At 39.1% G+C, this 25,366-nt stretch overlaps 6 protein-coding genes across 6 annotated transcripts; 2 read left to right on the top strand and 4 right to left on the bottom strand.

Annotated features, from left to right (window-relative positions):
- Positions 1-805: 805 nt before the first annotated feature.
- LOC133848314 (succinate dehydrogenase [ubiquinone] iron-sulfur subunit) lies at positions 806-2,520 on the bottom strand. The gene has a single exon (XM_062283813.1). It carries the CDS (start codon positions 2,403-2,405, stop codon positions 1,269-1,271), a length of 1,137 nt encoding a protein of 378 aa, XP_062139797.1. The 5' UTR covers positions 2,406-2,520; the 3' UTR covers positions 806-1,268.
- Positions 2,521-7,159: 4,639 nt separating this feature from the next.
- On the top strand, positions 7,160-10,594 carry LOC133847336 (glutathione hydrolase 1 proenzyme). Its single transcript, XM_062282307.1, has 5 exons — positions 7,160-7,358; positions 7,418-7,544; positions 7,608-8,463; positions 9,740-9,933; positions 9,993-10,594. Exons 1-5 carry the CDS (start codon positions 7,259-7,261, stop codon positions 10,504-10,506), a joined length of 1,791 nt encoding a protein of 596 aa, XP_062138291.1. The 5' UTR covers positions 7,160-7,258; the 3' UTR covers positions 10,507-10,594.
- A 6-nt stretch (positions 10,595-10,600) lies between these two features.
- Positions 10,601-16,918, bottom strand: LOC133847339 (heparan sulfate glucosamine 3-O-sulfotransferase 6). Its single transcript, XM_062282309.1, has 4 exons — positions 16,567-16,918; positions 13,417-14,086; positions 12,863-13,341; positions 10,601-11,791 (listed from the first exon to the last, which is right to left on the bottom strand). The coding sequence occupies exons 2-4, from the start codon at positions 13,558-13,560 to the stop codon at positions 11,284-11,286; spliced, it is 1,131 nt and encodes a 376-aa protein (XP_062138293.1). The 5' UTR covers positions 13,561-14,086; positions 16,567-16,918; the 3' UTR covers positions 10,601-11,283.
- LOC133847338 (uncharacterized) lies at positions 15,474-18,182 on the top strand. Its single transcript, XM_062282308.1, has 3 exons — positions 15,474-15,800; positions 15,893-16,150; positions 16,912-18,182. The coding sequence occupies exons 1-3, from the start codon at positions 15,740-15,742 to the stop codon at positions 18,033-18,035; spliced, it is 1,443 nt and encodes a 480-aa protein (XP_062138292.1). The 5' UTR covers positions 15,474-15,739; the 3' UTR covers positions 18,036-18,182.
- Positions 18,183-18,195: 13 nt separating this feature from the next.
- Positions 18,196-19,485, bottom strand: LOC133847340 (protein-lysine N-methyltransferase EEF2KMT). The gene is made up of 3 exons (XM_062282310.1): positions 19,326-19,485; positions 18,456-19,269; positions 18,196-18,385 (listed from the first exon to the last, which is right to left on the bottom strand). The coding sequence occupies exons 1-3, from the start codon at positions 19,401-19,403 to the stop codon at positions 18,279-18,281; spliced, it is 999 nt and encodes a 332-aa protein (XP_062138294.1). The 5' UTR covers positions 19,404-19,485; the 3' UTR covers positions 18,196-18,278.
- A 1,708-nt stretch (positions 19,486-21,193) lies between these two features.
- Positions 21,194-25,040, bottom strand: LOC133847749 (histone H3.3A-like). Its single transcript, XM_062282950.1, has 3 exons — positions 24,900-25,040; positions 22,429-22,731; positions 21,194-22,345 (listed from the first exon to the last, which is right to left on the bottom strand). Exons 2-3 carry the CDS (start codon positions 22,708-22,710, stop codon positions 22,217-22,219), a joined length of 411 nt encoding a protein of 136 aa, XP_062138934.1. The 5' UTR covers positions 22,711-22,731; positions 24,900-25,040; the 3' UTR covers positions 21,194-22,216.
- Between the last annotated feature and the right edge of the window lie 326 nt (positions 25,041-25,366).

Below are 25,366 nucleotides of genomic sequence, written 5' to 3'. Positions count from 1 at the left end.
AGTTCCGCCATCGAATTTCAAGATCATCCCACATGTGATTCATATTTGAAAGCTTTAGCGAGCACACAATTTGCACTTACTCGTATTGAGAGCATTTATTAATATCCGAATATCTGTTGAATTATTTGTTATGTGTATCAATTAATTACTGCACAATGCGAAAATAGAATTCCGAGCGGAATAGAGAAACGAACGAATGCTTTCGGCACTGTCTAAATTGAAACATTTCAGTCAAATGATTCACTTCACATTTCAATCTCTTGTAATCCTTGAATATTCAAGGGCTTCCGCTATGTTCTTGTTCTTCATTTGCTACCGCTTCCAAAATAGAATCGAGAGGGCGTGGAATCGTATGGAATGACACTCTTAAGCTAACGCATCTCTTTAATCCCGCAACCAAATGATTAATTTAGAAATTCAACAAAAGAATAAAGATTTATTTCTCTTCTAGCAAAACATCATCTACCTATACATATACATACATACATATATGTATCTGAATCTGTTCAGAAAATTCTAAAACGTTTTTTGTCCGTAACTTATTTATTAAAAGTTTACTATTTATTTATTATTATTGTTTAATTTAAACAATTCCAGTAATTTATAAAGGCAATTCAAAATGTTGATTCTAAGTAGTAAATAATAAAGTGCAAGTATTTAAAATAAAAGTAGTATATAATAAAGCTGATGTTTATTTAAAATAAAAGTATTTTATACATTTCATTTTACACTTTCACATTTTGAATTTTCGATTTCTTTCAAATATTGAAATATTTCAAACTATATTAATTGAAAAGTCTTTCGATTTCATTGCACATTTTTTAATTATCGAACATGTTTAACAAATGTTAGGTTGTGTGTTTTATTTTTAGTTTAGAATACAATTTCCAATTGTAAAATCAAATTCATAAATTTTGACGTGTTTCCCTACATTATTTAGTGAACGGTTCAATGCATTTAAGATAAACAGATTCTATAAGAACAGTTTGAAATAGTGGAGGACAGCACCGAATTGTGAAGATTAAAGTAGTTCACAGTCGTATACAGAAGTGTGGAGTAGTTGACGGTAGTGTAGAGTAAAGCGAGTAGTGTAGAGAAGTGTACAATCGTGTAGAATATAGGCAACGAATGTAGTTTCGTGTAGAGTTGCTTGATGTGTAGAATGCAGACGATGGAAAAATAATCTCGAACAGTGTAGATCAGTCAAATCTAATGTAAAAATGTATTGTAGACTTGTAGAGTGGAGAGAGTAAAATGAAAACTTGCGTTTAACCCGACGTCGGGAACATTTGATCAGTCTGCATTTTCGGTGGCGGCTTCTTCTTCATGCCAGCCAGCATCTGCTTCAGCGAGATGATAGCCTTGGCCGGATTGAGATTCTTCGGGCACGTATTGGTGCAATTGAGTATGGTGTGGCAGCGATATAGCTTATAGGGATCGATTAGCTGGCACAGCCGATGTTCAGAGGCCTCGTCACGTGAATCGATAATCCAGCGGAAGGCCTGCATGAGGACGGCAGGTCCCAGATACTTTTCGCTGTTCCACCAGTAGGATGGACACGAGGTCTGGCAGCAGGCGCACAGAATACACTCGTAGAGACCATCGAGCTTATCGCGATCCTCGAGAGCCTGCAGATATTGCGCCTTGCCGATCTCGCGATCGAGATTCTTGCGCTGCAGCCATGGTTGAATCGAACGGTATTGATCGTAGAATTGCGACAAATCCGGCACCAGATCACGCTTCACATACAGATGTGGCAGTGGATAAATGCGACAAGGCTTACCCACATTCGTATCGATGGCCGTGATGCACGACAACGTATTGATGCCATCGATATTCATCGCACACGAGCCGCAGATGCCTTCGCGGCACGATCGACGAAAGGTCAGCGTGGCGTCCATTTCATTCTTGATCTTAATGAGGGCATCGAGCACCATGGCACCGCAATCATTGAGATCGATGCGATAGGTTTGCATCGAGGGCTCATCGCCTGGCTTCCAGCGATAGATTTCGAAGGACTTGAAGCGTTCCTCCTTAGCCTTTGGCTTGGCTGGTGGCGATTTTGGTGGCTCCTTGGCACCATCGCCACCCGCTGACTTGCCTGCCTTCCCCTTTTCCACCGCCTTCTTGCCCTTATCCTTGGCTTCAGCGGTGACCTCATCAACCATTTCCTGAGCATCTTCCTTGGCACTCGCCATCTTCAGCTCCAACGCTTCGCTGTAGCTGCGTCCAATAATCTTCTCACTCGACAGTTTTTCCTCATCTAGCTTTGACGATTGCTTCTGCTCCAACGGCATCGAGCGATTCGGCAATACGGCAGCCAATGCGGAGCCGTAGCTCCTGGCCATCAAACGACGCACCGACAGCGCATCGATGCAGCGCACAATGGACCCGAGTCGAAACATTTGTTCCCCGAAAAAGAAATATATATTTTAATTATTATTATCGTACAATTTTGAGTTTTGTATTTTATGTTTCCCGAAGTTGTTTCCCGTACGAGTTTAGAACTAAGACTGACTAAAGCTAGGCGGGATCTGCCTTCCAGCTTGACAAGATTCTGCCAAGATTTCCCTGGCTAACTAGATTATAGTTTTTTCTTTGTAAAAAATAAAATTGAAAATATAAGGCATTGAGAATTAATAAAATAAAACCTTGGAGCATATATTGTAATGATATTCTGATTAAATATTTTATTTAATAAATCGTTTATACATTAAAAGCTATTGAATATTATTATTTTCAATGGAGTCAGGACTGTTGAACAAGTTTAACTAAAACAATCACACAAACTTATTTCAACTATGAAAAATTGTGCAAATAATACACTTTAATTATTAAATACTAGAAATTCATAATTATACCATAGGCTGAAACAATTTTAAGAATAAGTAAGTTTCTTACTATTTAGAGCACAGTTTAATATTAGGAACTTTTTCTGTCTTACGATAAAATTCTTTTTTCTTTCTTTCCTTTTTTCGTACGAATTTGTTCCTTTATGCAATTATCTTAAAACAGAAGACCATTGCAAAATCATTCTTAACTCTAATAAATGCACTAATCGAGAGCTATTAAATTCATCTTTATTTAAAATAAAAAAAATGTTTTGGTATATGTTTTTTTACTCTAAATACCGATATGCAAAAAAAGTAAAATAATATTTTTATGATATACATACATGCATCACTAACATGAAACTATTTCAAAATTAAATCACAGTTTGAAGAAATTATAGAAAAACTTCCAAATGCGGACCACTTTTGGAAATAAATGTGTAAAATAACATTTTTTTTTAGTCGGAAAAGAAAATTTAATAGTTTTTTCACATTTTCGTCAAAGCCAGTTTACATTCTTATTTTCCAGAAAAGTCCAAACTAAAAAGTAGACATAAATGGCTACAGATTTAAGATAAAACGAAACTTTAGCAAATTTGACTCGAAGCCATTTTTCTTAATGGGAAATAGGCGAAAGCTCTGCAATTATGAACTCTGAGTTCTGGCAATTATTTATGCAGTAAAAGTAAAAGCCGTGGAAAAGTTCATTTTCAAGTTTGCAGCTCGAACTGTGAGCTGTCAAATCAATTAGTCAACCAGTAAAGCATTCAGTCAATGAGTCATTCATTCAGCAATAGAACTTGAAGCAACGCACTCAACTCAACTGAGCTCTATGTTATTGGTTGTTTGTTATTTATTATTTATGTTGAGTTGGCTTTTTATTTGCTTTTGAAAAACTGTTGAGCATTGGATATCAACGGATCAACAAACAGATCAAATTGAATGTTTGTAATTTTCGAATTAAACGCAATTAAATGAAAATATGTTGCACAAGTGGAAAGAAAAGCGGATGGAAAACACAAGGGGCGGCACACACATGCTAAAGATCAGGGAACGGGCGCAGTGAACGAAGCCAACTGTGAAAATGGTCTCAGGGCCAGGTCTATAAATACACGATATCTTCCTCCAATTGTTCTGGAATGGTGGCTTCCTCTCTCTGTCTCCTCTCCCTCTATCATTCTCTCCGCATCTTTCGCTGGCAGTCTTTTAAAACAAAACGCAAAAAGACGCTGTCAGCAGCAACAACTGCAGTCGCGTTTAGGATCAGCACCTCGTGTATGCGAAATAAGAATGTTGTCACTTGGCAGCCACTCCTCCCCGCTTGCCTCCCCCGTCCCCGCACCCAACTTGTGTAGTCTTTTTTTGGAAGCAAGCACACAGCATGAAGTGGAGTGGACTGAAGTGGAGTGGAGTGGAGTGTCGTGTGGCCATGCTTATAGTAGATCATAGCATCCGATGTCTCCGATGCGGAGAACAGGAAAAGCGCCCGCTAAGCCTGCCTAGATTAACTGCATCAGCTTTTATGCCATCACGGACTCAACTCAACTCAACTCAACTCGACTCATCTTGTCTCATCTCAAACTCAGCAGCAGAACATCAAAAGCCCCCAAAGACAATTAAAACGTAATTCCAGCTATGCGCCTGTTTGCACCTGCCGTCTGGACATCACCGGGAATCTTGTCAACGCTCAACGCTCAAAGCAAAACACTGGGCAACATGGTAATATTTTTGAGTTTTTTGCTTGAAAACTCTCTTAGTAATCGCGTTTAAAAATGTCGAATTTTTTGCACTTCTTTAAAACACAACAATTCACTTTAAATACATTTTAAACAATTCGGTGTAAACATTATATTGGAGCACAAAAATATAAAACACAAGTAAGAAAGCTACATGTTGAATAAAATCAAAATATTGGGTATAATTCTCAAAATATACCGAAATAATGTACCACATAAATATTTAAAATATACCAAGTGGTATATTTTGTATATTGATATGGTACCAAATTCAATATACATATACTATAGAGTGCAAAATATACCAGATTGTCAGCCAAAGCAGCTAAGACCCCCAGTAAGTAGGCGGAAGTGGGCGTGGCAAAAATTTGAAACAAACTTGATCTGCCTGGAAACATAAGCAGTGATGTCGAAAAAAATGAATAGCTCTATCTCTTATAGTCTCTAAGATCTAGGTGTTCATACTGACGGACGGACAGACAGACACATGGACTAGCCATATGTCCATATGTCCATATCGTCTCGCTGATCAAGAATATATATACTTTATAGGGTCGGAGATGCTTCCTTTTGACTCTTACATACATTTCCTGCCGACACAAAGTTATAATACCCTTCTTTCATTTGGTAGGGAATATAAAAATAAATAAATAAATAAAAATAAAAAAAAAACTACAATAATGAGTATAAGCCAGTTAAAAAAATATGATATTACAATATATTATATATTTCTACAATAATAAAATTCAGTAAGCATGTTTATATTTAAAAAAAAAAAAATTCACATTAAAAAAATTTTCATTTTGTGAATACATTTTTTTTTAATTTTGAAATTGTTTATATAATCTTTGAAACTTGTCATATAAAGGATGATATTATTTCTGGCTTTGTCTTATTCTCAAACAACTTTTTAATTTAATGTCATAATCAGATTTTATTTTTTAAATATTGTAAGAGTACATACTGAAAAAGTAGATTGCATAGTCTGATTTTAAATTTTTAAATAAATTAGAATACATTTTAAGTTATTAAATAAACTATACAAAAAATAAATTTACTTCTTTTATGTGAAGCAAAATTGTTAAAACCGTACAGGATTACCTTAATTAGTTATGGGAACATTTACAATCATGTTAGATAATTTTTGTTTAACTTTTAATATTTTACTAAGTTTCAAGTTTTCATTATTATTCTATTAATTATTTGGTATTACATATTTATATAATTTGTTTTTTTTCTAGCATTTTGTTGTGCAGTGTTATTAAAAATAAATTCATCACACACAAATACTTGAGGCAAATTATGTTGGCTAAGTTGTTTGTCGCTACCAAGGTGTTGACGCTGTTGACAATCTGGAGCAGCGTTTCCATCTCTTTCTCTTTCGCAGACACCACAGACTGCGTCTGCGTTTCTCTGTCTCGTTTTTGCTGCTGCTGCTCGTTGCGTCATTTAAGCTGTTAAGCCGCCACTGACGTCTGACAGGTGCCATGATGATGTAGGCATTTGTATTTGTTGCGTACATTTCGTCATACATAGTTAGGAGAGACGCGTGCTGGAATTAGCTTTGCCATGTTCGGAGACAAGATGTGTGATACTCCCCAACCCAACCCAAAGAGATGTCAGATATGCGAGATCCCAATCCAAGTTGCAGGCAGCACACATTCATTCATTGCCATTGCCATCATCTCCATCTCCATCTCCATCTCCATCTCCATTGACGATCAACGAACTTAACCGAACCGGAATGTGTCTTCCTGTTGTTGGATCAGTTGATTTGTTCATTTGATGGCCATGCTGCGCAGTGCAATATAAAAACATAAGATTTATGGCTTTTAAATTTCATTCATGTACACTCTGATTCTTGCAGAGTACGAATACGAGTATGAGTATGAGTTCGAGTGCGAGTGCGAATGCTTGGCGAGTGCAGCAATAATAATAATATGGCAAGCGGATGCACAAATCAATTACATTGCTCATACCATGGGAATCTTAACTGCTGTCGCTGACCAAAGATCACGCCAAAAACCAATTATAAAGGTGCCTCTTCACTACATTCATTTATTACAACTGCAGCGACAACAACAACAATGCAACAATGCTTCGTCACGACTTTTGCATAGAACGGGGCATTTGATCATCAGGTCAGGTTCTCTAGCTAAAGTCACTTCATGAGGTTATAACCTTAGCTATTAAATATTGTATTCCACAAAAAGCGCATAACGTTAGTTTAGCTGCTTGAATGTGACTAAAACACAAGTATTAAGGTTAGCTATTAAATATCCTATTACTTAGCTAAGTAAAAATCTCTATTGTTTTATCAGAATTCAATACAGCACTATTTGCAATTAAAATAAATACAATTTAATTCATTTGTTTTATTTTCATTTATATTTCACATATATTCAAATTTTGCATAACATTTATTCTTTAATTAAATTGTATAACAATTCAATTACGATTATAATTGCTTACCTTGAAATTTAAAAAATGCGCCGTTTGTGCTATCGATAGCATTACTTTCGCTCAGTAAAAGTATCGCGCAACTCCACACTTTTCATGCCTATCGAACTATCGCTGCCTGTTTCGATATCCTTGTTTACGTTTGGCTGCAAGACGCAACAAAACAAATTTAAAGCACAAAATGAAGCGAATACAAAGTAATTACTTATTACAACAACTAGGATAAACAAAATGATGCTCTTGCAATGGATTTGTAATCGTTTTGTATCTTTATTTGGCATCGCCAGCTTGCTGATTGCAATTTATTACTATGGACAGCTCGAGAACCGCGGTAAGTTGGCAAAGTAAGACAAGTGCACAACAAATGCGCAACATATAATCATTGTTTAGGTAAACGACATGTGGCAAGAACACTGCCAAATCCAGAGATGCCGCTGCCACCATCCAGCTCCCAGAAGCAACATTTCAAACAATCTGCAATTTGCTCAGACAACGCCGAATGCAGCTTGATAGCAAGGTAAGTCAACACTTCACAAGAGCGTTTTAAATGAAATGATTAGTAAATTGAGGAATATCACAGAGATGTTGTGCAACGTGGTGGCAGCGCGGTGGATGCAGCACTTGCCGCACTGCTATGTAACGGATTGTTGGGCATCCAGAGCATGGGATTGGGAGGCGGCATGTTGATGAACATTTATCTGCACAACGAGCGGCGAGCAGTTAGCATCTTGAGTCGAGAGATGGCGCCACAGTCGCGCAGCGCCTTGGACTATGCGAAATTCCAGAATGAACAGCAACTGCAACAATCGAGCTGGTCCATCGCTGTGCCCACCGAGCTCTTGGGCTATGCTGTGGCCCACGAGCGTTACGGTCGCCTGCCGTGGCACGAGTTGGTGGCACCCACATTGGCATTGTGCCACTCCGGCTATGCACTGTACAAACATCAATTGGATGCGCTGCTCATCAATGACGCAATGATCAAATCCGATTCGCTGTTGAGCCGCATGTTTGTGAATCCCGAAACGGGAGATTTTTGGCGTCTCGGCAGCCACATACAACCGCCGAAGCAATTGTGTGCCACATACGAAACCATCGCTAGCGAGGGACCGCGTAGCTTCTACAATGGCTCATTGATGGGGCAAGTTTATGCCGATCTACGGGACATCAACAGCGGAATTACACGCGAGGATCTGGTGAACGCACAAGTGCAGCTGGCAGAGTCGCTAGTTGTGCCACTGGATGAGCTGGACTTGCATTTGGTGCCACCGCCTGGAAGCGGACACATTGTTGCATTCATCATGAACATTTTGCGCGAGTTTCGCAGCGATTTTGAGGCAACGGGCAAATTGGGCGCCCTGGAAATCCATCGCATTGTTGAGGCCATGAAGTTTGGTTTCGTGCAACGCTGGCAACTGGATGATGCAGCTAACGAGCAGGTTCGATATACATAGATGCTCTCTCTCTCTGTCCCTCTCTTTTGCAGCGTAATGACTATCTCAGCTCTTTTCATGTGCTTGCGCAAAATACGAGACTATTTTCTTGAATTTAAATGGGGCATATATCAACTTCAAATACTATTCAATCGCAATAGAAAATCTAGTTCTAGCTCTAACTAAATAATAGCATACATTATTTATTTCAAATTACCATTCAATACGCAATAAAAAATAAGTTTCAATAGATTAATTTAGGATAAGCTAATAGTAACTGCTCTAAAGAACATATGTGAAGATTCGGCTCTCTCAAAACTGACCACATCCCTTCCCAGTCATATCAAACCAGGATGAGTCTCAGAGTGACTGAGAGTCTGGGTTATCAAATAGCTCAGTTGTGAACAGTGTGCTCAGGCAAATGGCGTCCGTCTATTTTTCTAGCCTTTCCGGTAACGCAAACCTCTACTAGGAATAACCGTAGCTTGTCGTATACTTGTATGAATAAAAAGAAATAGGAAAACAAGCTAAGAGCTAAGACAGCCTTGGCCGTTCACCAAATCACATCTTTAGTTAGAACACCAATAAAGTATAAAACTAACGTAAGCATTTCCCCAAAGCATGTCCTATATTGGCCTATTTGAATTCCTGCCCCTGGATTGCATTCCTATAGTATACAAGTAGTACTATACACATAGCAAAATGAAACCTCCGCCAGTTTCTGAAAGTGTTAAAGGCTACTCCCTCTTCATAATATTGAGTATTTAAAAGTAATTGAATGCCAATTACATTTAAATGTCACAACGTCAGAATTTGTATTTTTATAGGCATCTATTTTCATTCAAATTGCATTTGTTTCTAACGATGAATTCTTTTCTGCACCGCATAAGATTAATAGTTGAGATGCAATTGAGTACAAACTATATTTAAATGCCTCAACTATTTGTTTATGGGCAACTAAATTGTATCTAATACAATTTCCTCTTTGAGTTAAATTCTTCTGCAGATTGATTAACAAGATCGAGATCAAATTATATTTAAGTGCCATAACTATTTATTTCTAGGCAACTGATTTGTGTCCAATTAATCTTCTACTTTCCGTTGAATTCTTTCTTCTGCAGCTCATAAGATTGAGAGTGGAGTAATTGAATAGAAATTGTTTGTTGACAACTAAGTTTTATCTAACTAAAATAGTCGGTACTTGAATACTTTTTCATTAAACACTGTATGTATTGCTGATTTCTGTATTTTCTAATTTCATTTCGGTATTTCTCTTCCTCAGCTCCTGGCGAATCTCACCAGTCCCGAATTGGCAGCTCGCATCGCGCAATTGATTGACGATGCAGAAACCTTCAACAGCTCGTCGCATTATGGGGCGAGTGGAGGACTCGAAGCACGCGATGAACACGGCACAGCGCACATCTCGGTGCTGCACAATGGCGACGCTGTGTCCGTGACCAGTTCGATCAACTTTTAGTAAGTTGACAGACAGCATAAACTTTCGACTATATGTTGACACTTTGTTTTCCGTTTAGTTTCGGCAGCGGAAGGATGGGCAAACGCTCAGGAGTGTTGTTCAATAATGCGATGTCTGACTATTCGTTGCGTCACTTGAGGAACTATTTTGATCTGCCGTTTATCGATGGCAAGAATGCGATTGGTGTCGCCCCACGGCCCATGTCCTCAATGTGCCCCATTATCGTGACCGAACGTGAGAGCGGCAAGGTGCGTTTGGTTGTTGGTGCCGCCGGTGGCACGAAAATCATAACAGCTCTGGCCCCGTTGCTGGTGCGCATGTTGTGGCAACGGGCGGACATTAAGAGTGCCATCGATGCGGCACGTTTCCACCATCAGATGCTGCCCAATGTGCTGCAATATGAGTACGGCATGCTGCAAGCGGATGTCAACAGTCTGCAGGCCAAGGGACATCAATGTGAGCGGTATCGTCATCGTGGTTCGGTCATTTGTGGCATATCAAATGGCTTGAATGATGCTGGCATTGCGGTCAATTCGGATTATCGCAAGTTGGGGGGGGTGGCAGGAATTTAGCTATATATATATAAGATATATATATATATATATGTATGTACTATAAATCACAAAAGAGTTATTAGCCAATTTATGAAATATCAATTTATTTAAATGTAATAATTGAGTTTGTTTTTTGTCTTTTCTTTAGCTATGCTCATGCAATTTGAATATAGTAATGTTGTATATATAGTATGTTATCTTCTTGAACTATATGTGGAATGTATTCAAAATTTATGTTTTAGGTTGTGCGTAACGTGTGTGTGTGTGTGTGTGTGTGTTTGTGTGTGAATTTACTATCATTGTTGTCTCTCATCGTTGTTTAATTGTTAGGATCGAGGATGCACTCTAGGAATTCGTAGTAAGCTCTATTTGTTCTATGCCATTATATAGTATACTATAACTATATATAGTATGTATGTATATGTTTTATGTTTATGCTCGTGTATGTATATAAGATAGTAGGTAATAGTAGTATTCGTAGTTTTAGTAGTTGTGCGTGTCAAGAGTTGAGAGTTGAGAGAAGGAACCGTTTTTCAGTGAGTGTGTCAGTGTCAGTGTGAGAGTTGAGTTGGAGTAAAGCTACAATTAATTGAGCAATAAACGTTACAATATTGCGTAACGCATTATACTATTCAGTATATCTATATGTATGTATATATATCAACTATTTGTTACCGAGTACACAGTATAGTATATAATATGTATAAAAAATGCAAACAACAATATCAGTCCGTTGTAGATAAGCGACCAACACAACATCATCTCGCTCGCTTTGTCGCTTTTTCGCTCTGTCGCTTAGGGCCAGGCAAAGTTAATGCCAGTCAATTGATAAAACTTATTATTAAATGGCCGATAGAATTCTCTCAGACGCTCAATGGCATTGGCATCGATATGCGGATGATTTCTGCCCTTCGTTTTGCCCAAACAATGCGGCGTCGAACGTGCCTCCGATTTGAAGAGGCACGGAAATCCCTTCGTTGCATTGAAATAGAAATGCTTCTCGGTGACGACACGTTTCAGACCCAAGAAATCCTGAACACGTCCAATCTCATACGCCGGATCCATAATCAAACGCTCGCCGCTAATGAAGAGCAGCTGCGACAGTGGAAAGAAGTGCAGCCAACGCTCCAAATATCGCGCGTAAACACCGATCTTAACCGGTCCCCAATTGGTGTCCACCACCGCATAGCTGCCATTAACAAAGGCCAGCTGCTCGAAGCGTTTCATGTCCGACTTCTTGCTGGCCGCCTGCGTATAATCGGATATGGCACGCGTCACCGGATCCCGCACCACAATCAGGAGTCTGCAAAACAGGCGAGAAGTGTATTAATTATAATGTCGATAATTGCACATTTGTGTATTAAAGTGCACATTGAAGATAATTGCACAACATTTTAAGAGGCATTCGATTTTGGATTTGTTACAACATATTTACAGTTTAATGACACCGCAAATCGGTACTACAAACAAATTCTACAATTATAAGTTGCAGCTAAACGCACAACTGCACTTATATTACATCATTCATAAGGAGAGCATAAATTTTATATGATCGCTCTGAATTTCAAATATGCATTTCAAATAAAATGTGAGCCAAATAATTTTGGTTTTAAATGCATCAAATTTAATGCACTTCGCAAAAAGCCGATATAATTTAAATGCATTGCACATAAGTGCACATATCGGATTATTGCTCAATTTTTTAAAATTTTCTGATTATTATTTATGTTTGAAACATTTGCACACACAGTAACTGTTAAATATGCTACAAATTATGTTCTATGAAAATGTGCAGTTCAACGTACAACTGAAGTTATATTAAACCATTCATTAAATGCATTGCACATAATTGCACCTATCGGATTATTACATAATTTTCAAAGGCAACCTTTTTTTCTAATGTATTAATTGTTTGTACAACTGTTAAATATTGTAAAAAGGATTTTAAATGATTTACAGTGGCAGTTAAACGCACAACTGCCGCTAAGTACCACAGATTGTCAGGCAAGCGAAAACATTATTCAAACGCAATGATATTGAAACCTGCGTTTCAAATCAAAATGAGTGTCATACTATGTTTAACTTAATTGCACATTGCAGATAAGTGCAATTATTAAGATAAGCACTTTTTATTGATGTTTAAAATATTTGTAGAACTGTCAAATATTGTAAGAATGATTTATTATGAAATGGTGCAGTTAAACGCACAACTGCCACTAAGTTACACCAATTGTTAACTAACCAAAAATTTTATTCGATAACTGTGACTTTGAAGTCTGCGTTTCATATCAAAATGAGTGTCATGCTATGTTTAACTTAATTGCACATTGCAGATAAGTGCAAGAATCTCAATATTATTGCAAATTTCACTCACTTGGTGGCCGTGTTCATGTGATAGACACGCTGCGGCACCTCCTTGGTCACAAAGTAGCTGGGCGTCTTCTCCATCGTGATCTGCCCCTCGATGGTGTAGGGCATGTGGTGGCGATACCAACGCAGCCCGCGCTGATAGTGCCGATCAAAGAAGTGCACCTCGGAGCCGGCGGCACGCACGTCCGGATGCAGGCGGATGAACTCCAAGAGGGCGCGAGTGCCGCTCTTCTTCACGCCAATGATGAGCGTGTCGGGCAGATGGCGAGAGGGACGCAATCCCTGTTGGCGCAGCATTTGATATTTGGGTGCACCATCGATGCTGGGCAACGGCTGAGCAGCCGGGTGGGTGGGTGGTGTCGTTGTTGCATTGGTTGTCGATGGCGTTGCCGTTGTACTTGCATCTGCGTTGTTGCTGCTGCTGCTGCTGCTGCTGCTTGTGTCATTGCGTTGCGGCAGCGTCAGCAAATTGCGCAAGTTGCTCTGGAATGAGAAGTGCAAGAAGAGGAGATGTGTGTTTGGCAAGTGTGGCAAGCAGTTGTTAGTGTTGACTTTTACCTGCTGCAACGTGCGCGAGAGACTGGCAAAGAGGCAGGCATTGAAGCTGTAGGAGAAATAGACGAGCGTCACACAGGCCACCAGGGCAATGGCCAGGCTGCGGCTACTCAGATTCAGATTGTGACACCAAATGCTCATATACATCTCGCTTACACACACTCACACACACACACTTGCCAGTTGTCAGTTGTGCGTGTGTGTGTGTGTGGAGTTGTTTGCTCCAAGCCAGCCGGCGATTTGTGATTGCTGCGTCCGTCTACAACATCGCTTTAATTATCCTTCATCCGCCAGCTTCTTCAGCTTCTGTTCTGTTCTGTTCTGTTTGCTGCCCAGTCGCTGCCTTGTTGTTGTGCACTCGCCAAATAAATTCCGGAAGTAATCGCCGTCCAAAGGCAACACAATCCAACACAGTCCTGGCTCTCCCTCTCACTCGCTCTCTCTTTCTGTCTTTCTCTTGGTTACTGGGTCGCTCTTGGGTCACAGGCGCAAGCTCTCTCTTCCGTCGTCGCTCGCCGTCTCGCTCTACCGCACTGACATTTACACCCTCTGTGCGACGCTCTCCCGAGACTCAAAGTGCGGCTTACGCAATGGCTCATTCGATGCCCCGAAAGGTAGGCAACACCTTTTTCCTTAACAACGCTCCGTGTGACGTCACAAAGTGCGTCCTCACCTTAGAAGCAATAAATAAATCATAAAATTTAATCATATATCAAATGCTGTAAGTTATTACAAGCTATTTTTTATTATCTTCGTCAAAATTCGATTCAGATTGTATATACATTTTTTGAAATTATTTATTTTGATGTAAATATTGTATTTCTTTATTTTACTACGCTAAAATTAATAGCGTAATGAAATAACAGCTTAAAAAAAAATATATATAAATAAAAGTATGAAATCATTATTTGAAATGTTTTGCTTTGCACTTATTAAGTTAGACACTAATATTAATGTGCAATGAAGATGTTTTTTTATTTATTTATTTCTTTTTATTTTATTATAATATTATGTATTTTTATTATATTATTTTTTTTATTACGTAACTTAAAATATATATAAAAAATATATATATTATGCTAATAAAGAAATACCCAAAAATTTCTATAACATATACTAATTAAATATAACAAACACACATTTTATTTATTCCGTACGGATTTTCCAATTAAAAAAAGATTATAACTTTAAATAAGAATAAAACGTTTTTAGTTAAATTCTATTAAATGCTAATAAATGTTATAATCATTAATTTTAGTAAATTTTCGATCAGAAAAAACTAAATTATTATTAATTTTAAACATTTGACTACGCAAATAATTGCTAAAATTATTAAAAGTAAGAATGCTCTCTAGAAATAGTTTTGAATAATATTGTACCATCATAAAGAAACTTCTAAAACTATTTAAAATAAAAATGAATGTAATGTGCAAAAAATCAATATTTAAAATTTAGTAATTTCATTACCCCATTGAATCAATTTGTCATCAATAAATAGCTTAATCGATTTGTAAGAACGATTCGAGAGAGCACTTCGAATTGTCAGCAACCTTGTGTGTGGCATGCCGCATGGCTGCGCCACAACCCTATAAATGCGAAAGTCAACTCAAAGGTAAACAAAGTCTTGGCCCGATTGTCTCCCCCGCCAACCGCCAAGTTTTGTGTGTGTGTGTGTGTGTGTGTGCAGATGCAAAGATGCAAAGTGACAGGCGAATGTTTGTTCCACTTAAGCAGCGTTCACTTTAGACGCTCCCCGGGGAGCTTTTAGCCGTTAGCTGCCTTTGGCTTAAGACGCACATTATCAACATCAACACAACTGGCGTAACAATGAGATTAGCTTTATTATCAGCCAGCGAGTGACTGTGAGAGGAAGTGGGAGAGAAAGTCAGAGTCAGAGAATCTAAATTGATTGGAGTGGAGTCTCATTGAATTTGAATTTGAATTCCCTTTTCTGGCGCGGCGACTTATCATGCTTATCAGGCTTTTTTTGCTATTGCTGTTATTTTTTTTTTTTTTTTGAGGCGGGCATCCGCATATATCTGTACTATATAGCCCAGATTAGTCATCATGCAGGTGCTGGCTGGCTGGTTGGCTACCTGGTTATCTTATCTAAGTACTGCGACTGCCAACTTGGACACTAAAGTATACGCAATCTTTGCTCGCATTGCTGGCTCATCAGTCAACCCCATGAGTTGGTTTCCCCCTAACATAAAGCTCAAATAATAAGTATTATTAACAATTAATTAATTCGCGACAATGCATTAGAGACACACACACACACAACGAAACAATCACAACAACCAATCAAACTGAGTCAAAATAAACCATGTCGAATTTATGGGGCAAATGTGTGATCAAGTTCTTTAAATATGCACCCAGCTATGTGGGTAAGTTTCGAATCCAATGGAATCGAATTGAATGAAAGCAAAAGAAAAAGACAGCAGCTTTAATTGTCTCTCTCTCTCTCTTTCACTCTCAGTTTGCTTGTGCTTTCTGCCCGCTGGCTTCATCTTTGGCTACACGATTTGTGCGTTCATCGCTGAGCGACATCTCGCTGCCAATCTCATTGACTATGGACCGTTGATCTTGGGTGCCAGCTTGACTCTGTTCACAGCTCTTTGCTTTCTGCTGCTCAAGTATCTGAAGAAATGCATCGTCTACTGGCAGCCACTGTTGCTCATTGGCACTGGAGTCTTCAATCTGATTGCCAGCTGCTTCTACTTTGCCGATGGATATGGTAAGATTTCTACAAATAAACCATCTTTCTAGTAATACTTCCTTTGCTCTGATGAGTGTTAAGCTTGTGAGGAAATGCGGATTAATCGAACAACACTCAGATAGAGAAACTAGAGTGGCTTTTGTTAACATTATCTGACATTATAAGGCCTCGTCTATAATATGCTAATTTTGAATAATCCTTCACCTATTTAATTAATCCCTTTCAGTTCACACTTTTATTGCCTATACTATATTAATTCTTCACCTATGGAATCCCTTTTTAGTATCGATTAGAAATCCTCTTTAGCTTCTACATTTATTATTAAAACTAAGACACTTTCCTATCCTCAAATGTACGACACAAATTTTAACAATTTTTATACACTAAGAGCTTTAGAAAGCTGCTGTTTTCCATCCCAAAATTGTGTTATTTACCTGTGTTATCAGCACACGCTTTTCTATTTCAAAAGATAGCTATTTAAATTGAAAGACTTTTTTGTTTGCTTCGCTTTGAAACTGGACAACAAAATGCAGCTACAAACTACAATTCATTTGGAATTATTCAAAATACTAATCTTCAGATGAGATGCTATACAAGAAAGATCAACAAAGCTCCACGCTAAGCGAGCTTAAAGCTTCTCATTTGCAGCAGATAAGAATATTAATAGGATGACATGCAAAAAACTGAATCGTTCCCCGCTCTATCTTCACACTCAATTAAAAATGTATCTTTCTATCTAATTCGCCTTTTCTCCTCTCTTTCTCCATTTCTCGCCACAGATCACGTGGGCGCCTATATGTCGTATGTGGCGCACAGTCTGACCTTCGTTGCCGGCTATGGATTCCTGCTCACGATCAGCTCAAAGGACAGTCGCGCTCTGCTCATCTCCGGCTGCTGCAGCTGCTATCTGATGGGCATGGCCTCGGCTGTGAGTTTGATTGGCGCCGCCTATGTGCAGAATCTGGAGGAGAACGCGGGAGAAACGGTGACGCCGGAGCAGGCCATCGATGGCATCTATGTGAACTTTGCTGCCACATATCTCTCCATCTCGGCCGTGATGCTGGCCATCGTCATTGGCCTCAAAGTGCTGCATGTCCTGGGCACTGTGGACACCAGCAATAGTCTGGACAATGACCTGCGCATTGCCAATGCCAATGGCAGCATATTTGAGTCGCGTGCCGATGTCATCAAGCGGCTGCAGTTCTTCTACGTGACCAAGAATCAGCAGTGGCACGTCACGTTCCTGCTTCTCTTCACCGAGGCCATTCAATTCGCTCTGTTCATCTATTTGGTCTTCTGGTTTGCGTTGAACGATGCCGTGCGCTTGAATGATTTGGCCCATGTGGATGCCATGTTTTGGGTGATCTTCGGAGGCAGCGTCTTGGCGCTCATTTGTCTGCGCTTCGTCTCCGCCAAGGTGCAATTTGTGAGCACACAGCTGCTGATGCTGCTGATCACGGTGCTGGGCATGATCATCTATGGGACGACGGGGTCGAAAGTGACATTCTGGTTTCTGCTCGTGCTCTTCGGCCTCGCGTACTCCAGCCAGCAGATTGTGCTGCTCGAGGTGACGCATCTGCGCTTCACGGAGTGCATCATCTTTGCCTCCTACACGCTCAAGTTGGTCAGCACCAGTGTTGTGTATTATTATTTTGTGGCCAACACGAGCAACTCGTATTTCTATGCCCGCGATGAGAACACGCTGATGGCCCAGGGATTTGTGTTCATGATCATCACGGCCCTGGTCGCGTTGGTGGTGGGCATGAAGGTGCCGCGGACGCATCGCATCAAGTTGCTGGACATACAGTATGAGGTGTATGGCATTATCTTCATGAAGCATCAGATTGAGCAGCTAAATGTGCGTTGGCTTAACGATGGCACCATACCGACCATTAGCCAATGATCGGCATTGCATTGAGTTGTTATTTGTGTTTGTTTTCTTGTTTAGTTTAGTGTTTTTTTTTTTCGTTTTTTTGTCTTTGTTTTGTTTGTAAGTAATACACTTGTAAACCTCGTTTAACGGTCACAATTTTCGAGTGAAGCAAAAGAGAATTTTTGCAGTGTTTTCTATGTTTTCTTTAAAGTGCGCCCAAGTGGCCACTAAATGCTATGTGGCCGCTAAGCGAGGTTTGCGTGTATTAGTTGGCTAACGTTTAATGCACACGATTTGCACAGCAGCCGTGTGATCCCGACAAAAGTGGCTAGCACAAGCCGACACATTGGCGCACGGCGTCACCTGATAATGATGCTCCTCTACAAATAAATCAAATAAATCATTAGAAATACAAACGAAATGCGAAATTCGAAAGTTCAGCTAACTCACCCAGCTTCACCATGAACTTGTGCAGCGTGTCCACGTTGCGCACTGTGCTGGCCAACAGCATTTGACACCGATTCTGGGCCAGATCAAAGATGTAATCCAGCGCCTGCAGCAGCCACTCGAACTGCGTCTCATCGTAGACGACATCGGCGGCCAGCAGAAGATCGGGTATCGCATACTTGGACCACTCAAACTGTGCCACGCGATTCCAGCGCAATTCAGCGCACTGCGGCGTAGCGACCACATCGTCCACATCCTTAAAATTCAACGCAATGTTGTGGCGCATCAGCTGGACGCAAGGAGCGCTGCCATCGGTGAGCAGCACTTGACCCACCTGGAGTTGCAGCGAGCGATGCTTCAGCAGTATGCCCAACAATCCAGCGCCAGCGCCCAACTCCAGCACGTGTTTGCCTGCCAACAGATTGGCATGTTGCAGCAGATAATCGGCGAGAGCTAAAGCTGCCTCCCAGGTGCAGAGTCCCGTGGTGCCTTCGCTGACAAAGCTGTTGGATTCCCGCAGCGTGATGTGTTGTCCCGGCTGCAGCACATAATGTTTGTAGGCATAGCTGGAGGTGGTCGTTGAACTGGAAGTGCCATCGCTGACAGCATCGTCTAGACTCGCTTTCGCCAGCTGACCGCACATGCTGTCGAAGATGTCGTCGTGCAGATCCTCGTGATCCTTGAGCAGCTGCAGCAGCCGCTTCACAAACGCTTCCTGGTAGCTGCGTCGCACCGGGAAGAACTGGTTCAACTCGTGTCCGCAGGTCGCCGCAATTAGAGCACGTTGTTCCTCCAGCTCCATTGGCAGTTTCAGTGTCTGCAGCAAATTACAATATTTATATATGCGGCACATGTAATGCAAGTTGCACTTACCGACCAGGCCATTTTGTTGATCGGATAACAGCAGAGAAACTGCTGATGTAGTTTGGCAAACTTGTTGCTGTCCTCCATTGTCTCCGTCCTATGAATGAAAGTCACACACTACATTGTGTGAGCGGGGCGAGCCCACTTGGCGATGATCTGGCAACGCTGTCACCTTTTATCAGCTGTGCTGTAGTAAGTGCGTTGCCACCTTGTTGAAATGACTCTGGGTACATTTCCTTGCAATTCGAAATGGTACATTTGTTGCTCTTCAAAAAAGGTACTTTCTTCGCTAAGTATGGTTTTCATTTTTATTTTTTTTATAAAGCTTTAATTTGATTTTCAAAATTAATTATGCCCGTTTTTTATGAGCAACTATCTGTAAAGATAGTTTTTATCATATACATATGTTAAGCATATTGCATTATTCTGACTCACTTTATTAAAAAATTGATTAATAGCACAAATTAGTATGTAACATTATCTTATATAGTATGACGTCATAGCAAAAGCTATATCTTGAATTTGCGCAATTACTTTAAAAATAAAAAATTGAATAATTTAAAGAAAAAATAAAATAATTTATTTCATAAACAAGTTACTACACCTACATAATACATTGTATTACATGATGCTTATACTCGTAAACACATGTAATTAATATTATGTTATATGTCTGTATGCTTACTAGTTTTAATACAATACATTTTTTATGTAATTAAATATTCTGCATAATATATTTTTGTGGCATTCCAAAAACATTGAATTTTATAGTCACACATTATCAACTTGCTCTGATAAAAACAAATCTTATCCATTTAGTGACGATTAGTGCATGATTTTAACTAATTACTTACTTATCTAGAATGAAGCTAACTAAATACTTATAGCATGTTTACTAGGTGGGTTGCAACTGATGATTGGCGATAAGACATGTGTGAAATCCGTGACCGAATCTAGCACAAGCCCAGCTCAACAAGTTCTATTAGCGATTAAAGCGTATACGTATGTACATATAAGATAAGAAATACTAATACATATAGCATTATGCATAGTACAACTGTACTTTGTAGTTCCACATCGTTCACAAAGCGAAAGGCAATTCAATGGCCTTAAGAAAAGTGCAGATAATTGAACGCTGCAGACCCATAGATGGCGCTAGTTGACCTTTAATAACTGCAACTGGCGTCCAACAAAAAGCTTTGCCCAAAACTCACACCAACACACATACTTACACATGCATAGGTTGTTGATACCGCAGCAACGTTTGACGTTTTGCGGCAACTGTACACTCACCCAACCGTATCTAATACAAAGTCAAATTGTTTTGTATTTTTTGGTTTTTTCTCTAGAAAAAACCGTTTATTTAATTTTTTGTATTTTTTTTAGGGATTTTTGTCTGCATGTTCTATTGAAGATGGATTTCAATGTTACAGCAATTTTTTTTGTTTTTTTTTTTTCGTTTTTCTTCATTTTTGTTGTATGTTGTTGAATGCAACAAAACAATGTAAATCTCTGTACTTTTGGTTTATTATTATTGGAGGGGTTATTTGTCAAGTTAATATATCGTATGAATTACTTGTGTGTATTACAATATATATATTGAATAGATACAGATGATCTCACATCGAATCGTGTTTCACATTTTGAATATATTATTTTAAGTGAATTCTATTACAAGTTGTTTTCATTGAGATGATGGTTTGATTTTAAGTTCTATTCTCAAAAATGTGCTTTGCATTTTTTGTATTACTTTTTTTTCTCTTGTTGTATATATTGATTGTTTTTTAATGTTGTTGTTGTTGTGGTTATAATCTTGTCTAAACGTATAAAATGCATTTAAATCTAAAACTTATTTAATCAACTACCACGGCCCCAGATGGGCCCAATCCAAATGGTTTTTTTTTTCTTCATATCTTCTTCCGTTACATTTATATATATATTTTTAGTATTATATGTTAAGTTGTGTGTGTGTGTGTTTACTCAAAAATTATGTTAGATTAAGTGGAAAAAAAAGATGTAATAATAGTAAAAATAATAATAATATATATAGATATATATAGATGCAGCTTTCTTCTTTTTCGCTTTTTATGTGTACTCATTTCTGATGTTTTTTTTTTCGCTGTTTGTTGGCCAATTTGGACGGAGATGTTGTTGTCTGATCAGCCTGGCCGCCCGCTGTTGGCGTTGCGTCTTGTGGCAAGCAAACGTGAATCCAAATTTTGTTTGCGTTACACGTAACTTGGCGGTCTGCGCTGCCACACAGTGGCTTCATTCGGGTGTTTGTTTGACCATTGTGCCGTATACAGTTAAAGCGCAACTCTTCTAATGGCAACTCGTTGCACGTGGCACGTGATTCAAAATGCAAGGCGAGCAGCGGGCGACACACAAACTTATGAACTAATATACATATTTATAATAGCAATAATAATAATAATGATAAGAATTACAGTTATTAATTATAATATTCATATATAGATTATGTTGTTTTTGCCTTCGCACGCGCGCTTTTCTATAAGCCTATATGATCTGGATATACACACAAATATATTCAGCATATATACAGTGATGCATTTTTAAAACAAATTATCTGTTTTACAACTGCATAACTACATATGACTACATTATATAGTCGGAAATACATTTAGGTATATATTTAGACATATGAATGTTACACATAACGCTGGCGAAAGTTATAATGAAATCAAGCTTAAATTGACAAATATTGTTAAATTGTTGATGTTGTGTTTTTCTGCTTCATTTTGATGTTGTGCTTTTCGAACCTTGCGACAAACTTGTTGTAAGCACAAGAATTGATGTAATATATGAAGAATGTGATTTGTTTTGAGTGTTGTGGTTGTAATTGTTGTGTTTTTTTGTGTTTTAACGATATAACCTCCTCCTTAAGCACGCTCGCCACGAATGCGACGCGCCAACTGAATATCCTTGGGCATAATGGTCACACGCTTGGCGTGAATAGCGCACAAGTTGGTGTCCTCAAACAAGCCAACCAAATAGGCCTCAGATGCTTCCTGTAATTGCATACAATAATAGAAATATAGTATGTATGTTGCATGCCACACAGAGTGTTTGTGTGTGTAGAACAGTAACTCACCTGCAGGGCGCCAATGGCAGCCGACTGGAAACGCAAATCGGTCTTGAAATCCTGGGCGATTTCACGCACCAAACGCTGGAAGGGCAGCTTGCGGATGAGCAACTCAGTGGACTTCTGGTAACGACGGATCTCACGAAGAGCGACGGTACCAGGACGATAACGATGGGGCTTCTTAACTCCACCGCTAGATGGCGCCGACTTACGGGCAGCCTTGGTAGCCAGCTGCTTGCGAGGAGCTTTGCCTCCAGTGGATTTACGAGCAGTCTGCTTGGTACGAGCCATTCTACTTCTTGTTGATCAGAGCTGCAAGTGAAGGATGTATTTGACTTTAGATGTGATTATAGAGAACACTTTGAATGCGACGCTTAGCGCCGCAGCGCTGGCGTGCAACTGATTCGTTTGTGGCAACTGTGGCTTTAAAGAAAGCAACAGCAGCAGCGCAAGACGAGAATGAGAATGAGGGTTGAAATCTTGAGATCTCTCGTAGCAGCTGCTGCTGCAGCAATTTTCCTTTTGTGCGTTTTTCCTTAGCTATTTTGGCCTGAACTCGGCTGCTCTTGGTTTCTGGGAACACTTCAGCTTCCACTTCAATTGCGACGAGTCGTCGCCGTCTGTGGCAAGCAGCAAGCGGCAAGCTTCGAGTGCCCTCTTGAGCCATTGTGTGTGAGTGCATAAACTTTTTTCTTTCTTTTCTTTTCTGTACGTCGTGAATCGCATTTTTGCTTTTTTGTTTTGTTTTTGCTTTTTGTTGATGCCTTTCTTTTGCTAGCCCCGCTGAATCAATCATGTTGAAGTAATGAGTTGTAGGTTTCTTAGTTTTAGATCAGCTCACACACACATACATACACTGTACATGCAGTTTATGCGGCAGACTTTCTATGCAGACGAAGAATGCGAAGCCAAAGAACAACAACAAATCGAGCGCCACTCGAGTAAACACAAACAAAAGCAGCACACACACTCACACACATTCATTTGAGAGAGAAGCTTTTGCAATGAAGCAAAAGCTTGCATACCCTTGCATGACATAGTACATATCATCGATAAATGTGCATTAGCAACGAAAACCAAAGTCGATAACAATATAGTTATGCTTATTAAAATGTGTCCTATGTCTAATGTCCAATTTCAATAAGAAAAAACAAAATAAGACAAAAGATAACGTTTAATGGGTTGGCAATTTGAAAAAATTCATGAAATGTATGTACATGTTTTCGGATAATAAACAGAAAAACAATCTACTCTTATGTTTGATCACCACTAAAAGACACATACATGCATTTATATGTATTTGCCAATTTGTTTCCTTTTGTGCATTTGCACATTATTTCATATCAATATTTACATGTATGAAGAAAAACAAACGAAATTTTAGCTTGGTGCTCCATTAAAATGCCGCTTGTGCAAGCAGGCTAGCAATAGAGCATCACACACAAAGCCCAAACATTGCGGCAATAGCAATAGATAATTAGTGTGACAGAGAGCAATGTAGTGAGAGGCGCGCGAATTGAGCGAAAGGTGTCCAACCAACCAACAAAAATTGCGTCGTTCGCATTTAGCGCGCGTAAAGCAATAACGCAGCTGTGCGTGTGTGTGTGCGTTTTGTATTGAACAGCTGCAAGACATCACAATTACAACATGCACAGGCTTGTATGTGTGCCGCTCTTTACCATATACCAAATTTTGGGCAAAGGAGCTCAACTGCAGAACTGCAGTAGTGAAGTCACTGTGCGCTGAATAGAGAACGAACTAGAAGAACAACAATGCACACACACAATTACACAAACGCATACTAAAAACTTGATGCGCATGTGTCATTGCCAATGCGTGTACGTGACTGTGTCAGTGTGTGCGTGAGGTTGAGCGCCAGTATACATACATACACAATTACACAAAACCAAAATAACAATAATGCTGCTGTCCAGAATATCAGAATATGATACTCATATTATTTTTGTGTGTGGCTATATTAATAATTGAACAATACCATAAGCAAATTGGCGCGCTTTTTTTTTAGCATTAGTATTAGCATTATTGTCAAACTTAGTAGCCATAATTTGCCAATTGTTATAAACTTTGCCTTCGACTTGTCGTCTGCAGTGGCCACCATTTTGAAAACGCAACAAAAACAACAAATACACCACACTAAAGTGTGCCCATGCATCGCATCCGACGTGCAAACGAAGTCACCATCAACCGCCGTCGTCGACGTTGCCTTCGCGCAATATGTGTGTGTATCCATCAAAAAGCTATGCTAGCTAGCTTACGAAAAGTGGTGCTCCGCCGGCCGTCCAGCGGAGCCCCTCACAAGTCACAAAACAAAAACAATTAACTCTTGCACAAAACTATGACAACGGAGTTGACTATTAGCCACTGCACTTTCACCGTATTTCATTTTTGAACGCAGTAACAGGGTCCCACAATATTTAATTTAACTATAATTATAAAAAAAAAAAAAGAAAAACACTCACCGTGACGAAAAGAAACAATTGAAAATTTAATTTTTCGAATACTTTTCACAGAGACACGGACTACTATTTCTCTCGAGAGACGATTTCACAATGAAGCAGAGACAACAAGAGCTGAAGGAACGTCGATGGAACTATCGATGTATCGTTTATTTTGCTTAGCCTTATCGTCGATTTTAACCGCAAACATCGATAATTTTATTAAAGCGATTTTATGTAAATGTTATGAAGTATTAACTTTTAATTGTCTATATATTATTTTTTAATAAATTAGTTTAAAATTTATATTTTTTCTTTAAAGATATTCAAATTATTTCTTTCTTAAGAGTGGATAAGAAACATCTTAATATTAATACATTAGATATCGTATAAGTTCGATATTTTCAGCAAAAGATGCTGCCCATAAGAAAATATACGATTTAAAGAGTTGTGTCATTTATAAAACCCATGGCTTCATGAACAATTTGATT

Source organism: Drosophila sulfurigaster, chromosome X, assembly GCF_023558435.1.
Source record: "Drosophila sulfurigaster albostrigata strain 15112-1811.04 chromosome X, ASM2355843v2, whole genome shotgun sequence".
NCBI classification, from domain to species: domain Eukaryota; kingdom Metazoa; phylum Arthropoda; class Insecta; order Diptera; family Drosophilidae; genus Drosophila; species Drosophila sulfurigaster.
Note: the sequence above shows the minus strand (reverse complement) of the source record. Positions and strands in the feature narration are given on the sequence as shown.

What these genes read in the sequence shown, in the direction of transcription:
- LOC133847336 (XM_062282307.1), top strand. Translation starts at nt 7,259, where the DNA reads ATGATGCTCTTGCAATGGATTTGTAATCGTTTTGTATCTTTATTTGGC. An exon ending in ATGATGCAGCTAACGAGCAG is followed by an intron (nt 8,464 to 9,739) that starts GTTCGATATACA and finishes TCTCTTCCTCAG; the next exon opens with CTCCTGGCGAATCTCACCAG. An exon ending in ACCAGTTCGATCAACTTTTA is followed by an intron (nt 9,934 to 9,992) that starts GTAAGTTGACAG and finishes TTTTCCGTTTAG; the next exon opens with TTTCGGCAGCGGAAGGATGG.
- LOC133848314 (XM_062283813.1), bottom strand. Translation starts at nt 2,405, where the DNA reads ATGTTTCGACTCGGGTCCATTGTGCGCTGCATCGATGCGCTGTCGGTG.
- LOC133847340 (XM_062282310.1), bottom strand. Translation starts at nt 19,403, where the DNA reads ATGGAGGACAGCAACAAGTTTGCCAAACTACATCAGCAGTTTCTCTGC. An exon ending in TCAACAAAATGGCCTGGTCG is followed by an intron (nt 19,270 to 19,325) that starts GTAAGTGCAACT and finishes AATTTGCTGCAG; the next exon opens with ACACTGAAACTGCCAATGGA. An exon ending in CAAGTTCATGGTGAAGCTGG is followed by an intron (nt 18,386 to 18,455) that starts GTGAGTTAGCTG and finishes ATTTATTTGTAG; the next exon opens with AGGAGCATCATTATCAGGTG.
- LOC133847749 (XM_062282950.1), bottom strand. Translation starts at nt 22,710, where the DNA reads ATGGCTCGTACCAAGCAGACTGCTCGTAAATCCACTGGAGGCAAAGCT. An exon ending in CTGCCATTGGCGCCCTGCAG is followed by an intron (nt 22,346 to 22,428) that starts GTGAGTTACTGT and finishes ATGCAATTACAG; the next exon opens with GAAGCATCTGAGGCCTATTT.
- LOC133847338 (XM_062282308.1), top strand. Translation starts at nt 15,740, where the DNA reads ATGTCGAATTTATGGGGCAAATGTGTGATCAAGTTCTTTAAATATGCA. An exon ending in ATATGCACCCAGCTATGTGG is followed by an intron (nt 15,801 to 15,892) that starts GTAAGTTTCGAA and finishes TTTCACTCTCAG; the next exon opens with TTTGCTTGTGCTTTCTGCCC. An exon ending in CTACTTTGCCGATGGATATG is followed by an intron (nt 16,151 to 16,911) that starts GTAAGATTTCTA and finishes TTCTCGCCACAG; the next exon opens with ATCACGTGGGCGCCTATATG.
- LOC133847339 (XM_062282309.1), bottom strand. Translation starts at nt 13,560, where the DNA reads ATGTATATGAGCATTTGGTGTCACAATCTGAATCTGAGTAGCCGCAGC. An exon ending in TCTCGCGCACGTTGCAGCAG is followed by an intron (nt 13,342 to 13,416) that starts GTAAAAGTCAAC and finishes TTCTCATTCCAG; the next exon opens with AGCAACTTGCGCAATTTGCT. An exon ending in CACATGAACACGGCCACCAA is followed by an intron (nt 11,792 to 12,862) that starts GTGAGTGAAATT and finishes CCTGTTTTGCAG; the next exon opens with ACTCCTGATTGTGGTGCGGG.